This window comes from Anoplopoma fimbria, chromosome 13 (genome assembly GCF_027596085.1).
Source record: "Anoplopoma fimbria isolate UVic2021 breed Golden Eagle Sablefish chromosome 13, Afim_UVic_2022, whole genome shotgun sequence".
NCBI classification, from domain to species: Eukaryota; Metazoa; Chordata; class Actinopteri; order Perciformes; family Anoplopomatidae; genus Anoplopoma; species Anoplopoma fimbria.
This window is the reverse complement of record NC_072461.1, coordinates 417,829-434,237: the sequence shown is the minus strand read 5'-3', so window position 1 is coordinate 434,237 and position 16,409 is coordinate 417,829. Positions and strand designations below refer to the sequence as shown.

The window sequence follows — 16,409 nt, the reverse complement described above, 5'->3', positions numbered from 1 at the left end:
ATGTGCTTGATGGAGGATGTTTGAGTGGATCTCCAGAGGCTCATTAAATTCCCCCCCGGCCAGTGGCCACTTCCCTCTGTGTTGGCTGCTTGAGTGGTGAAATAAACACTGCTGGTTATTTTCAGGCTACAGTTTGATGGTGATTTTGTTAGTGTACTAAAAGCTACTCTTGCTGGAAAATCATTACAGAAGTTACATACTACTTTAAGTCATTGTCACTTGGAAACAATCGGCTGTACAGTCTTCATTTCAGAAACTCTTGTATGAACATGTGGATTTGTGCCAAGATGAATTTCAGATTAGAAGCATTCCTCATCAATACTAGGCTGCCCCCAAGCGGTTAAAAGGTATAACTGAACATCAACATATTGAATGAAAATACTTGCATATTTGCATATGTCAGACCTATAACTCAGAGGGGGATTCTATTCTGGCTGCTGCTGGAAGCAAAAGATAAAATCTATTTTATCACAAAGCATAAATGTTTGTTTAATTGGCAATTTCATAACAAATGCTGAGTTTCCACATTGAAATATCGGTTACATTTTTTTCAAATGACTTGGCAATTGACAAAAACAAAAACACAGTAAAGACACACTGCTCACAACCTGTTTGACATTTTCATTACATATACTGTATGAGTTATAACATTAAACACCATATTTACAAAGCTCACTTCCAAATAAATCATTAAGAACTCTCAGGTTGTGCATCTTCAAAGAATCTGTTGAACAAAAGGCCAAGGGCTGGAAAACTTTCTTCTGCTCTTTTTAACAGTAGAGTGGTTAAAAGGCAACAGGGTCATTGTCCTCCAGAGGATCTCTCTGTCTCACATGGTCAGACATACAGTCACACAGTCAGTCACACACACAGTCACAGATAGGTACTTATCATTGCTCAGTGGGGGAGCCCTGCTCACATCCAAACACCCTTTAAAAGATTACATACTTTAACTCTCAATATTAATCCGTATACCTTACAGCTGGTATATGATCTGTATACATTGTTGCTGCTCACTACTGTGCAGCCAGGGTGCTTACTCTCAAAAAGGCACCCTTTACTCTATCTAAACACGGGTTTAGCAAGAATGCACATGAAAAGATCATAAATGAGGCAGATGAAAAGGTAAAACATTCAATTGTTTGGAGAAACAAAAAAAGAAATGTAATATATATTTATATTTGTTCTACATGTGTGAACAGCACTTGCGACACCATCACTGTGAACAGATAAATAAAAATATGAAATAAAAGATCCAGTAAGTCCATGTAGGAATCAATAAAAAAAAGGTGCTTATAGTCTTGAAGTCTAGTTTTACAGCTGCACGAAGATGAGAGGTTTTTCCAGTTAAAGAATCAGTTGTGACAGACATCAACTAAAAAGCTAAAAGATGAGTCAGGATTGGTCGAGAGAAAGAGTAACGGCCTACATGGTAGTAACTTGTCTATTTAATGGCATTTTTGTATGCTACAAACGCAAGATAGCTTGATTAATTTTACTGTAAACTACCGTGTCTATAAACATTTTTTTAATACATATTTATATGGCTTGTTATGACTTTGTCGTTAAAAAACAGGTGTTTTGCATCAAATAATGTTTTATAGCAAAGACACCTAACCCGCTGGCTCTGTTTTACACTACGTGTTCATTTGTGGCTTAATATTGCTTTTTGATTCTTGGATGCATTTGCATTTATTTTCATTATTTCCCTTTGACCTGAGCTCGTCTCATCCATCTCGTTTAATTTCCTGTACCAATCGAACATGGTCATCAACTCGTTTCCGGGACAATGCAATTTGTTTTCATTATTTCCTTTTGGCTTGTGTGTATCTAATGCATTGTGTTCCGTTTTCAGATTCAATCCATTTCATTTGGTTTTTATTTAATACATAATAATAAGATTGGTGGGTAATTGTTAAATGGTTGCTTTGGGTTTGTTTTTTTCAGTTCTAAGACAAACAACTGAGTTATTATAAAGCTCCATTTGATCACTTTGGCTGATAAGGCAAGTTGTTACTTTAAAAAGGAAAGTGCATTGACTCAATGGCCCCAAAGCATACTAACGCATACACACATACACACAAAAATCACAAAAATACTCACCCCATTCAAAATAAAATACCTTTTCTTCACTTGAAATTGGTAAACGTCTTTGCCATTGTTAATAAATTAAAAGGTTCAGCAGTTCACATTCATCGGCTGGTTGTGTGTGTTTGTGTATCTGTGTGCAAGAGTGTTCTGGGTAGTCGAGTTGTATAGTCCACAATGGTCATTGTAGTCCCGTGGCTTTTTTGAGTAGCTCCAGGTCTTTGCGCATTGGAGCTGCAGGTGGCGTACAGCCGTATGCATCCAAACCCAGAGGCAAGTACCGCTCTTGCAGCCCCAGGAACTCATCCCCCTGCCCGGCTTGTAGCGAGACCCATGGAGGGGGTGAAGAGCTACCCTGGAACCCCCAAAGTGCCAGACTCTCTGCGATCAGAGGCAGTAAGAAGAGTGTATGAGAAAGAGCGGCTTTGCCCCAAATGCAATAACTAGACAGACAAAGAAAGGGAAACTATTTTTTATGCTTGTCACTAACCTTTACTGCGCAGATCAGCAGCTTTGGTCATCCCAAAGGAGACCAGGTATGGTGCTACATCCACCAGGCCCTCTGGTTGACCTCGTGTTGCCATGAGCACTATAGACCTGTTGAATAAACAAACATGTCAGTGGATTAAGCAAGAACCTATACTGGGCTGCTGAATATTTATACTAAAAAGGAAAGTCGGTCTCAGATGTTGATACCACTGTATGTCCATGTCAGAAATCCAAATGTAGTTGTGTGAGCATTGTGAACTTTTATATTCCCTGGCTCACCTATTTGGTATTCCAGTTTTTAGGTACTGTTCCATCTTGGCGTCCATCTTGGTAAATGAGGTTTTCTTGGTGACTTTCCCAGAGCAGGCATCGACTGAGACCAGGAAGTACCCAGGTTGTGTAAAGGGCATGGCCACCTCATTCACCTGGCAGGTGACAGGAAAGAAAATTGGTTAAATAAACCCTGATTCACAAGTTTAAGTCATATAGATAAGGTAATGTGTTTGGCCTGACATGCTCACAGTGATAAAGGAGCTGTTGTCTCCTCTCTGCTGCTCTTTGCTACTGAGCGACTTGACTTGTGTCTGGAGGTAGGAGGTCCATGGCTCACTGGAAAACACAAGCTGAGACCGACACACATTAGTCAGCATTAGTGGCCTGTGTTTTATGAGGATTAACAGACGTCATATTAAATGTAGCAACTCATACCTGTTTAGCACCACAGCCTTTGCATGGTTGTGTGTTGAGGGCTGGCATGGGTACCACTGCTGAGGGTGTCTTGTAGTACTTGGGGTAGGCCTTGGATGTACAGTTACAAGTCTCTTTAGAAGACGTGGTGGCCATGACTTTCACTCTTTCGCAGCCTTTTGCCGAACAGTAGCTGTGACCATCACGCCCATGCCGGGCCCGAAGGTAGAGCCACAACAAGCTGGGTGTGATGGGAGGAGAACAGAGTTTAATTAACTTAAGGTAATCAGGGAGTTTGAGACTGCTCCGCCATCAGTGTGAGAAGGATGACCTTTGTAGCTCTATGACAGTCAGGTTAAAAAAAATTACAATTTAAACTCTTTCTTTTTGAGCACACTGGAATTGAGAAAATTTGATTTTTTGTTTTTCTCACCCAGCTGTTCGGTCAAAGAAGTACTTCCTCTCCATCGGCCTCTTCTCTAGCTCTACAAGGGATGACACAGTGCCATAGTCTGTGAGGTCATCAAAGGTGTTGCTTTGTCTATCATTGATGTCGGCCATGATCTGAAATGTGGTGTCTGATGGGTAACAGATTCCCACCAGCACCCAGTCATCTCTGAGTAGGAGAAAGAGAGAGAGAGAGAGAGAGAGAGAGGGAGAGGGAGAGAGAGGTTACATCACACAAAGCTTCTCCAAAGAACGTTTGGAACTATTAAAAATGTAATGACAATGGCTGGCTATTGAGGTTTTTCAGCTAAGAATCGTTCTAATGTGATGAACACAATAAACAAATCTGTTGCAGTGATGGGCTTGTCGTTCAACGGCTTTCTTAGAGAGAGAAATATATCCTCATTATGTCTCAAAAATTGCAAGATACCACAGAAATCCCACGACCTGCAGCAGTGGTGGTCACACACATACATGCTGATGACTCATATCACTCACTTGTCGAAGTTGATGAGAGAGAGGACGACCTCTCTTGGTGCAGGACCACTCCAGTGCAGAGTGTAGCTCTTGCTCATCATCAGGATGGGCTGGTACTGCTGAGACGGTGCCCCCTGGCTGTTGATCCCCCTCAGTACCAGAGGAGCAGCAGGATATTCATCTCTGCTGATGGATAAACTGAGGCTGGGGGCTCCCTGGGTCTGGATGTATACCTGAAGGAGAAGAGAATGTGGTGGAGTGCAAGTGTCAGGAAGACTGCACCTTTTACATTATTGACAGAGCAACAAGACTAGGGGGGAGACCCTGACATGCTGTACCTGAGAGTAGCGGCCGCTGCAGATCACTCCATTCCACTGGGACATATTCACACAGCCAGGATGTTGGATCAGGTAATTGTCTGCTCGGCCAACGTAGGTGTCTGTGTAGCCTGTTACTGACCCGTCCACATCGTGAAAAATTGAGTTCTTGTCTCCGTCCAGGTCGTTGTCTTCGAACCACTGCCCCGGGCGACCAAAGAATGTCTGCAGACCCACCTGAGGATGTTATTTCCAAAATGGAAATGATTACTTTATGTTTAGGATGAGTTTTACAATTAAATAAGCTGATCTGATGAGCAGGAGATACAAAAAAAATGAAACATTTACTTTTTTTTATCATTAGTAACATTCAAGTCAAGGTCGTGCACTGTGCTGCCTTACTACTATACCACCACAAGATGGCGTCAGTGATTTACAATGGTTCTCCACAAGAGAAAGGGGTCACCATTCCTTGTCCTCTCTTCTGTCTAACTGCTGCTTCAGATGACTGCCAACTCTGATCTTAGTTGTTATTTTATTAATCTGAGGGGATGGGATGGGGTGAAGAACAAAAAGGAGCACATTTCTAAAGAGGAAACAGTCTGACCCAATGTACCAAGACGATGGACACATATAGTGAGGTATAAAGAGGGTGAAGGCTCTCGAACTAAAAAAAGAAATGTATAGAAAAATCTGTTAATCCAAGGAGTGTTCAAAACTACTGTATTCCTAACATCAGTAAATCTGCAGAACAGAAAAAAGACAAAAATGTAAGAAGCATAGATAAAGAGGAAGGAAGTGTGGATGGAAAAAAAAGTTATATTGGAGTACCTAAAATGTCACATGACCCCAATTCATATGGTCAAACACAACAAGCTGGGAGTGAAACTTGCCTGTATTTTGAATGGGGTGAGTATTTTTTGTGATTTTCGTGTGCAAGTGTCAGTCATTGTCTGGTTTGAGCTATAATAAGCTTAATAAAAGGATGCCACAATGTAAACATGACACAATATGCTATAATACTGCAAAATGAATATGTATGTAAGTGTAACAGCTTCCTATGGACAGTTTCATGTTGACCCTCAGTCTCGATGTTAACAGGTCGATGTATAGCACTGCATTTATTTATGCCATACTAATATTTAAACAGTAACTTTATAGTGTGCCTAGAGGTCAAAAATAGATGTTTACTTACAGTGGATTGGAAGTTGAGCTGGGACAGATTATTTCGTGGGGTGAGCTGCCAGGTGTTCTTCAAGTTGAATCCAACTGCGCTGGTATAACGTTCTGGTGTTGGGATGAATCCACGAAATGTACTCTGTGTGAGCCGAACCGGACCATCATAGATCTGGAAACCTCGGATTGGGAAAGTCCTACAGAGGAGGGGGAATGAGGCAATACATTAATGAAAGATTGATTTTGCCTCCGTCAAGGATCGAATTACTTTTCTTTGCTATTAATGAAACCTAATGGAATTTTAATTAAATATTAAAAATAATAATCTTTTTTATGTGGAAATATCTTCTCCCTGGCAAAAAAAAAAAAAAAAAAAAAAAAAAAAAAAAAAAAAAAAAAAAAAAGCTCTGGCAGTAATCACTATGACGACAGACAAACCTACTGAGCCAGATGTCACAGTGCGGTCAGGAAGCCTGTAAAATGGCTGCAAAGCTGTACACAGTGGTGTCAGTGGTCACCAACTGGCATAAACCCCTAGTTCTAGAGACTCAAAAAAAGCAGCTATTGGCCAGTCTCTTGTTTATGTTGCTCTCCTCTTGTGTAACAATCTCTTTGATGAGAGTGAAAGAAAAAAAGAAGAGAGACCCAGAGGGGACATAAAGCTCAAAACTCTGCTCTCATTAGGATTGTCCAGCCAGACATACAGCATGGAGAGATGCTATAAATTTCCTCCGAACAGAAGTCCTATCTAAAACATTGTCAGTCAGGGAAAAGTAGTGCAACACACTTTTAGTCTTGTCCAAAATCCATCTGTTTAACAAGTCAAAAGGAGCACTATTAGTATTACTGTTATCTTTATATGTTCCCTTCCAAAGATAATCAAAAACTCAAATGATAGAAACAAAGGAAGGGAATGGTGACATCTGGAAGAAATTATTGTGAACTCTGTGTCAAAAAAGCCAGAAAAAAAACACTCCTTACTGTTAAGTCATCAAATGCTACAATGAGTAATCCCTTTCTACGAAACCACACAAGTGTTTCCACCACAGCTTTTTCATAAACCTCCTAAAATATCACTGAAGGGAAGTCAGTCAACACAGAACTTCCTTTCACAAGTACACCTACGGCTTAAAGCAGCTGCAGCAGTCTCAGCTGTCCATCTGTCCAACTACCTGGTTGCCTTGCTGGCTCTCTCTTCCCTGTTTGTTTTTCCCAGCATATTTTTCTTTGCTAACTCCTCCAACACCTTCACTTGAAATTCCTGAGAAAACTTGGGCTTCATTTTGATTTTCCTTCAATTCCTCACATACATCTTCCCTCCTTTCATCGACCCTTCCTCTGTTTGCTCCCCCTCACCTGTTTCTAGGCAGTGTCCTCATCTTAGCATCAGTCCCTCCTAAGCCCCAGTATTTATTCTGTCCTCCATTGGTCCCTCTGTTTCGGCTTTCACCCACAAACAGAGACTGTGTCACCTCCTGACTGGAGCCTTCATCCTTGGGGTAGCTGCCATCACTGGAGAACAAGAAGGAGATAAGGGCATATAGACATCATATCATACACATATGTAAACATTTGACAACTTTACAGGACAAATATTTGTTAATGTTTATACATTTTAATGGATGAAGGAAGAGGAGAAAAAAGTGCATGTCACTATTAATCAGAAAAGAGATGCATGTTAAAGGGAAGTTTCTGCTTTGCTTGGTGTCCATCTACCACAAAAGTTTTTTGCAAAATTCATATGGCAGGGAGATGTAAAAAGCAAATATGGCTGAATGAAATAATAATTATGCTAAGTGCAGAGTGATTTAGAAATACAGACCTGGCAAAAGACAGTCCTACTCCATTGTCTGCAAATCTGTTCAGAGAAAGATAAAAATAAATATTTGTTGGTTTTACAAATGTATGATATTTAAATACCACGAGCATGGTATTGACCAGTTATGTACATCATTGATAGTAGTGCAGAAACTGGACAGGTTTATATAATGATTACTTTTAATGATGATAATAATGTAAATAAAACTGTTAGTCCTCAGAACATGGGCCTTATTTTACTAATTTTCCTCCATAATGTTGTACTCAGTATTATGGAAGGAAATAAAAACTAAACTGTAAAAAAAATTTGAACTGTGTGGAAAAAAAGCAATTCACTACAAACAGTGGATGATGTTATTTTCAGAAACTTGCGTTGGGATTACATTGTACTGCCAGCATCAGTTTAATTATGGCAGTTTAAGTTAATATGGTGACATCATATTTTCATTTCCCCATCCCAGTCCTCTTAAAGACATTGCATTAATCACATCACAGACTATGAGTCGTCTCACCCAGAGTCCTTGATGACGATGTCTCCTCCCCGTATCCACGCTCCTAAGTCGTTGTTCTTGAAGGAGATCAGAGTGTCAATGACTGCCGCCACCCGTGGACGGCTAGGGTCAGCATTCTGGTGTGGTCGGAATCTGACAAACGCATGTAAACACGCACGTTTCTATTATTATCCTTGTTATTTTCCATTGACAACATTCAATTTCCCTCAAGCCTCTTACTTTTTCTGCACATGTGGTCCTCATAAAAGCCAATGCACAAGAAAAACACAGACAAACACATGAAGACATAACTGATTTAACTTTTGATGGGTTCTGAGTGACTAATGGAGCGGATAATCATAACGTCAGCATACAATAAATCTTAACAGACATTCATAACTAGACTAAAAACTTAAAGCCCCACTGTGGGGGGGATACAGCCATGCTTTTTAAATGTCTTGTTGTGGACCAACGTGTTGGTCAAGGGGAAATGTTGCAAGAGACGAAAAAGGCAGTGGAATCAGAGGGAATACCTTGGGAACTAGCAATATCCAATCTCTCTCTCTCTCTCTCTCATGAAATACGAATACTTAGTACACGTTTCAACATTTTAAATCCTCCCCCACATACCTCTGCACACATACATACACTCGCACACGCACAGAGAGTGGCCAGCAGTCTCAGTGGACACGCAAGATTTTTTCCGTCTACTTGAGGGCTGTATTTGGGTAGCGAAAGTGGAAACTGTATCTGTGAAGCCTTGTTTTCTCTGTAAACACAAACCTGACAGACCTTCCACTAAAACGCAGTAACAGACTGTATAACCATCTATCTATCCCAGTCAATGGCAATATACTAGAGGACATCCAGCAGGGGGATATAAATAACTTAATTTACAAAACATTTACACATTAGTAAACAATAAATACCATAATAATTACATGGCGTAACTGTACACATGATGCCTATGATCAGCCACTATAGACCCTATGATAGAACAAAGCTACACACTTTGTGCAAAAACATGTACAGTACACAGTGTAGTATAATATACTAGTCAGTTGTACGTACACTCATACCTGTCCCCCCCCCCCCCAAAGAAATCGTATAAAACTCTTAAGATTAATCAACATATATTAACACATTGTAAATGAATGACTGTGTACTTGTCTCAAAATGTAAAATGCAATTGCACACGTTTGCACAAACGTACACACCTGGCACTGTTATCTAGACACAGGTATTCCCGGGGATCGGCAGCGCTAGCATTCGTGGTCTTCACTCCTTTGTCAATGAACAGCCCTGCCTGGGAAGGTGAAAGTATGATTACAGTTAATGGCCAAACGTTTTCTAAGGGTGCTTTCAGACTCATAGAAACCTAGAACACCAGACATTTGATTTTAGCATGATAGTAAAAGCTAAACTACTAATAAACCCATCTGCTGATCGTGAAATCTTTCATGAAGCGATATTATAATTGATCTGTATAATGCCATGATAGGCTATTACCTATTAACACGTATGCATGTAAGCAAGGTTATTTTCTCTGAATAATGGGTCAAAAATATTTAAAACTACTGTGTATGTATCCGACTCCATGTGCTTTGTCAATTCATTAAGTCCATTTAAAACGTATGTATCAGAGATCCATAGTGATAAGCTCGGAATCATTACTGTACAAGAGCCTTATGCCCGTATTTGGGCTTTATTACATTCCTGTCTCGACCTGTTCGTCTTTATTCATAATAATGAGCGGAGAATTTGCAGTCTAAGAATACAAATAATGCTTTTAATCGGTTATTTCTTTGTGAGCTCTTTGCGACACCAGAAAACATAAATATACAGATCAGAAGCATTAAAGTGCATCATAAACTGATTTTTTAGGATGACAACTGCCAGAACTGTCCAATAAACAAGTCATCTGTCAGCCTGTATAACTTCATGTTTACTTCTCTTGTTTTCTTTGTAAAATTTCTGTGTGAACAGGAACCGGACCCGAAATAAAATGCTACAATGTAGAGTTTTTTTCCCTTGGTACGGACTAAATGGTCCAAACTACGGGTGTGAAATCACCCTTAAACTAAAGTTAGAGATCCAAAATGGGCCAAAGATGTTATTCTGTTGGACTGACATAAACAAGACTATTAGTTTATTTTGCAGTGTGGGACCTGAGGCAATAATAAATGACCTAAATTTAAATCCTGGGCCAACAGCGTTATAGAGTCAGTGCTGTACAGGGTACTGCAGAAAGTATGAGAGGTGGTAAACAGAATTCCTGTGAATAATTTATAATGTGTATGAAAATGCAATGTATATTTACATAGTCTATAACACATGGATTATTTTAGTATGTTGAGAAAAGGAATTGTAAAATAAATTATAGGAAAATGTTATACGTTTGTGTGTCTTATGTATATGGAAACCTGTGCTCTGAGTAGGTCCTGTAGTATAAGCAAGGTATACTCTTAAACCTCTGGGCTCCGTCCTCTATAAGAGACGCTGCTGTGGTCAGGCTGAACAAAGAACTTACAGTTCACCTGCCCGACTTCTGTCATTATACAACAGAGCGCTATTGTAGAGTCTACACACGGTGTGTATGTTTGTGTTAGTGTGTGCATGTCGGATTTTGCAAGAACCAAGTGAATAAGCATAGACTTATGTCAATGTTTCTTAACAAGTTATGATTACTGTATTTATATGTTTCTTTAAAACACAGAAGCAGACAGAGACAACACTGAGAGGTTTGGCCCCTGGTATACTGGCCTGTTTATGAAAGAGAAAGCACACACTGACATGAAGCTACAACAACAACAACAAACAAAAAAAATCAGATTAGCTTCTGTGATGATACCTTAAAGTTGGAGTGTACGCGGTTGTTGTAAAAAATTCCCAGGGGAGTGAGCTCTGCCTTGGTCTCTGGTACCAGCCCATGAGAGTCTCCGGTGGAAGAGCTGTGGAACACAAACCATATGCCAGCATCCTGGAACAGGAAGGAAGAGATGAGCGGATAAATCATGATCTTGGTACAGCTGGGCAGGAATTTCATTATCTGGGGGTCATAGACGCATCATCTGCAGGCAGAGCATTATAGAAACATGTAGAACAAATATGCAGAACCGGGCAGGATCTCTTACTACATGTTGGTCAAGCCCTCCAGCAAGAATAAACCAAGTTTAGGAGGTCATATGAGCTCCAAAGTTCATTAAAGTTTACAATAAGATATGGACTGACAACCTAAATTTCACAAGCATACCCCCTACCAATATTTATTACACAGTCCTCCCCAGCTGACCGCCACGCTGTTTATACCAAAATTAAAAAGAGAAGGGACGAGCTGTCTCACCATGTTACTGCAACCCTCTTTAAAGCCTGTTAAATCCCATTTTATTGATGGATCAATTCGTTACGAGCATGAATATCTTCAATTTTCATCATATAAAGTTCAGGAACACCAAAGCCGTGTCGGCTTCAGCTTCATATCATAAATCAATAAGAGGCTCTGCTTGTTGATCATTCATTTTATTAATCACTTCTAAAAAGCTGAAGCTGCTTTCTTGCTAAACTCTGATGTTATTACCTGAGAACCAGCAGCTGCATTGCTGATGAGATTGTTGTTGGGGTTGGAAATCCAGAATGTTGAAACTGCCCTGGAAAACATCCAGCAGACAAACAGAAAGAGAGAGAGACATAACACACACAGACATGAATGACGAAAAAGGATATTAAAAGGCAGCGCCTTGGCATAACAAAGACTTTGACTAATAAGCAGAAGACAGACTTCAAAGAATCCTGTGCTTTTTCCCTAAATAATCTACCTCTCCAACATAAACCCTGGATAGGGACACACACACACACACACACACACACACACACACACACACACACACACACACACACACACACACACACACACACACACACACACACACACACACACACACACACACACACACACACACACACACACACACACACACACACACACACACAGGCCTTGTTGCTTCTCTTACAGAGGCACTTTCCAGTTCTAGCTACGCCATAAAAACATCCTGTGGAGAGTAGAGGTTGTTATTGCATGGATAAAACCGGCCTGCCAATATCTCTGGCACACTCTAATACTACTACAGTATCTCTTTCACATGGACATGGACCCTCTGTCAAGTGTCTGTGTGGGAAACCCGGTTATAGTGCAGCCATAGTCTGAGAGAAGACAGTGAGAGAAAGGCTTTAATGTCAGTGTGGCAGATTTAAAGTGGTACAAATATATTGTGTTGATTTGGCCCGACTGGACTGTTTTCAAAGATAAGACAGTTGGTCAGTGTCTACTATATTTCCCTACCTAAATATCAAGCTACGTTACAGTTAAGATATTGCAGATTCACAGCTCTCATTGCTTGGCAAGAGCCATTTACTATTACCTGTCATAACAATTATCCTTAGTCTTATGCTGAAAAAGATCCCAGGGTATTTGTATTGCAGCTGGTGGTGGATGGTTTAACAAAATAGCCACTTCTCTTCAGTGCAATAAATGAACCTCCATGTGTAAATGATAATGGTTAAGAGAATTTGCACTACAACTAAATGATAACTTGTGAAAAGTAAAAAAATAAATAAAAAGAAAACTAAAAATGTTAGTGCAATGTACATTTTCGGAGATAATCATTTTAAACCCGTGTGTGCCTACAGAGCAGTAATGGATCTGTTGCAGACTGCTAAGTAAATTCTAAAGGGTGTTTGAAAATAAAAAGCATATTCCCTAGTAAATAATTGATAGATACACCCAAACTTTGTTAACACCATGAAATAACTGAACAGTATTGTAAAGCAAGTAAGCACAAGTCGTTATCCTAAGTTCTTGAGCAATACACTTTAACTATTCATAGACCTGCTCTTGATGACGATGCAGAAACTCACGTCGTCTTTTATCACTTTGCTCTGCGCGCATATCTCCAGCCTAAGACACGCAAAGTCGTTATCCTAATCTCTTACTTGCACTCTGTGCTGGGTGAAGGAGTGTAGCCCTTGTAGACTTTGTCCTTGATGCTGGTGCAGAGGGTCTCGTTGCGGTCAGTGGGCAGCAGAGTCCCGGGTCGAGTGAGCAAGCCAAGGTTGTGGTAGAAAGTGTTACGCTGCTCGATCCCATCCTCAAGGAAGAAACAGTGACCCAATGTGTCATAGCCTACAGTGTTCTTCACCTGGGTCAAAGAAAGAAGACCACACAATAGTAAACAAGAGAAAGAGACCAATGAGGATTTTTAGATCATAGTCCTGGACAGAAGAGAAGAAATAAATACAGTTCTGTATCCCATTTCTGGCAAGAAAGAGGTAGATTGCAACTAATAGAAATATGCAGAAAATGTAAGTAAACAAGAGGGTAAGACAACATGTGTTAGTCCATCATGGAATCAGCGACAAACCACAGGAAAATACAGCTCGTTCCGACTGCTAGAAGTGCCTGCCTCTGTAAATACTTAAAATTACTTAAAAGTAATTTCCTCCTAGAGCATTTTTTATTAAACCAGTCTGAAGCCATGTTAAGAAGGGCGGTATCACGACAGCTATGAAAGAAGAATATTCACATGACAGGAAAACAGGAAAAACAGCAGAGTCAAAAAATGTTATTCAAAACTTTGTAAATTCCATTTCCTCGACGCAGATAGGAAGAGTGCTTTCAATCATATGGCTTCAAGGACAAAAGTTAACCCATGACCTTTTGTCGTGACGAGGGAGCATAACTTTACCACTCACACACACACACACATGCCACCACACGCACAAAGACACTGTGATTTTGCATTTGACAGAAATACTTGTGTGAACATGTAAATGTTATTATATATTTTCTTTGTCCAAAGAAAGGGACTAAATGTAAACTATTGATTCTCTTTCCAAAGAGACTTCTACACAGACCATTCTATAACTGGGGAAAGTATTGGACAGGAAGGTTTGAAGACAGATTAAGGAAAATAAGTTGATTGAGAGGAAGAAAAAGAAAGGAGGAAACTTTACCATTACAGTAATCCAGTGATGGAGGCTGTAATTGATGTAATTGATGACAGCTAACGGTTCAAGGTACTTATTAGTAAGAGCTGTCTTAGGCATCCTCAAAATATACAGATACATTTTCTTTTTGCCCTTGCATACATTGAAGACTCAGAACACATCATTTACTGACATTGGAGACGTTCTCATAACACATCATTTACTAACCAGCAAACCGTTGGTGGCGTGGATGGTGAGGCAGCGGGAGAACGAGTGGTGTATGGAGAGTCCGTCCACATAGGTGGGCTCAGAGTAGTCTCCCCTCTGGTCCACATCCCCACACATGTGGAAGTGGAGGGGGTAGTGGCCTAGCTCGCCCTGCTGGCCCATGTTCTTCAGCTCCACGTGGGACAGATGCACTGATGAGAAGTTACCGACGATCTTCCAGGGTGTGTGAGAGGGAAAATATAGAGAGGCCAGAGTGGAGGACAAGTCACAAAAGAAAGGGTGGTTTTAAAATCAATCAAGCACAAACAGTGAGCTATTATACACCGCTTAAGTAAAAACACCAGGCTCATATTATGCCACGAAAGTAACTGTCTAACCTCTCTTGAGCAATTAAAGGCTTAGGTCTACAGTCCAATTCTCTGCGTTTGTCTATGATCCCAGTGGGAAATGAATTATAGCTCTGTTTGCATCAGACTCCAGTAGGTCAAACTGCGCCAAAACCACTGATGTTTCACTTGATGAATAAGTAATGAGAGTTATAAAAGTACTTAATTAAAAGCTAAACACACATAGAAATGCACATATGCAAAATAACAAATGGACTGGGGAGCAAATTAAGCTAAACATGAATAAATAAATAATCCAATAGTTATGCTGTACAATGCTCCCTAGGAGGTCTTTTTGTTGGCATGGCATAATCCACAGAATCTGGTTCCTGTTAAGGAAGTATTGGCCAATTCTTCCAACTAACTGTAACACACACACACACACACACACGCACACGCACACGCACACGCACACGCACACACACGACAAACTACTTGTTCATACAACTGGCTGACAATAGGTGTTCAACCTTTGTCGAGATGGGAGTGCGTGAAAAATGGATTGCGAAAATATACAATGGTGAATGCTATGTGTGTGATGGCCAGTTAATCTATTAAAAAAATGAAAGGGTTTATTTCGTTTAGCACAAGGGGGTCAGTTACGTAGAACCTAAGGAATGTTATTGTGTACTTGCCACCAAAGTGAATGAAATCAGACCAACGTTAACCAAATTACAGTGAACTCATTGACTATATAGAGACATGTGGGTCGGAAAGATGTGATGCTCCAGTTATGACCATGTTTGACCTAAATCTGTCTGAGGTCCTCAGTGTGTGTTCAGATTGATATCCTGTGCATCTTCTATATTACAATTAAGGCTTGACATGAAGGCAGAAGGACAGAAAAAAAAGAGAGAATGGGAGAGAGAGAGAGAAGTGTTTGTCCTTTGCATAAACTGAATAGGACCTTGAATAACCCCTCTCATTTAGGACAGCATACACATAGAGAATGTATGATGTATTGGCAGTAAGACACACCTTAATGTGGCCTCCATAGGTGTCATGGCTGTAGAACTGGCACACGTTGTCTCCGTAACACGAGTTTTCCATTTCTCCGTAGATGAGAATGTTTCTGGAGAGCAGAGCCACTTCAGCACGCATGTCAACCCCATCTATGATCTCTCCAACATGGCTGTACTGAGGCTTCCCTGAGAAGAACAGACGGGCAGATTCTTGGTCATATGCTGCATCAAAGTGACTTTAATGAAGAAAAATTGGGTGCACAATTGAGCGAAACATGGAAAAGGTGCAAATCATTCCTTGGTATAATTACAAATGTAAATTACTCACTGCATTCCATCTCATCCAAATACAGCAGGAAAGAACATGAAAATTGCAGGAAACTTTTACATTTTTGCTGAAGACCAACACAAACTTTGGCTCCAAATTCTTGTGGAACCTTTCTCAGGTTAGACCTTCTCACTGAAATACCAGCTTAATATGAAATGCTGACATAAATAGGAAGTGGCATTTAAACTAAACAACAGTGTTTTATTTCTGGACATGGTGGGTTTCCAACTGTCAACCACAGGATGTATGCCTGGCAGCACACACTGAAACATAAACAACTACCCATACCCCAAAACCAACCTACCAAAAGCAAAAGTAATCAAATACATATGAAACGCAAAATAATCAGCTCTTCGAGGATGCAGAGAGTACCCATACCCACAGGGTGCAGCTGCCAATGATAACGCACAGCAGTAGTCCAGCTGCTCAGCCCTTCCTCGCGGCAGTAACACAAAATCTAGGCATACACACACACACATACACACACACACACACACACACACACACACACACACACACATACAACACACCCT

The 16,409-nt window shown here is 40.4% G+C and overlaps 1 protein-coding gene across 1 annotated transcript in view; it reads right to left on the bottom strand.

Annotated features, from left to right (window-relative positions):
* Positions 1-463: 463 nt before the first annotated feature.
* The window catches only part of cemip2 (cell migration inducing hyaluronidase 2), a 30,487-nt gene continuing 14,541 nt past the window's right edge, over positions 464-16,409 (bottom strand). Inside the window, exons 7-24 of the mRNA XM_054611616.1 lie at positions 15,565-15,734; positions 14,201-14,413; positions 12,980-13,185; positions 11,568-11,637; positions 10,842-10,970; positions 9,208-9,296; positions 8,012-8,143; positions 7,504-7,539; positions 7,038-7,193; positions 5,701-5,878; positions 4,527-4,742; positions 4,210-4,421; positions 3,698-3,880; positions 3,286-3,505; positions 3,099-3,200; positions 2,857-3,002; positions 2,579-2,685; positions 464-2,469 (exon numbers count right to left, since the gene is read on the bottom strand). Coding sequence (XP_054467591.1) covers positions 2,270-2,469; positions 2,579-2,685; positions 2,857-3,002; positions 3,099-3,200; positions 3,286-3,505; positions 3,698-3,880; positions 4,210-4,421; positions 4,527-4,742; positions 5,701-5,878; positions 7,038-7,193; positions 7,504-7,539; positions 8,012-8,143; positions 9,208-9,296; positions 10,842-10,970; positions 11,568-11,637; positions 12,980-13,185; positions 14,201-14,413; positions 15,565-15,734 — 2,765 coding nt within the window. The 3' untranslated portion in view covers positions 464-2,269. The remainder of the gene's footprint in view (positions 2,470-2,578; positions 2,686-2,856; positions 3,003-3,098; positions 3,201-3,285; positions 3,506-3,697; positions 3,881-4,209; positions 4,422-4,526; positions 4,743-5,700; positions 5,879-7,037; positions 7,194-7,503; positions 7,540-8,011; positions 8,144-9,207; positions 9,297-10,841; positions 10,971-11,567; positions 11,638-12,979; positions 13,186-14,200; positions 14,414-15,564; positions 15,735-16,409) is intronic.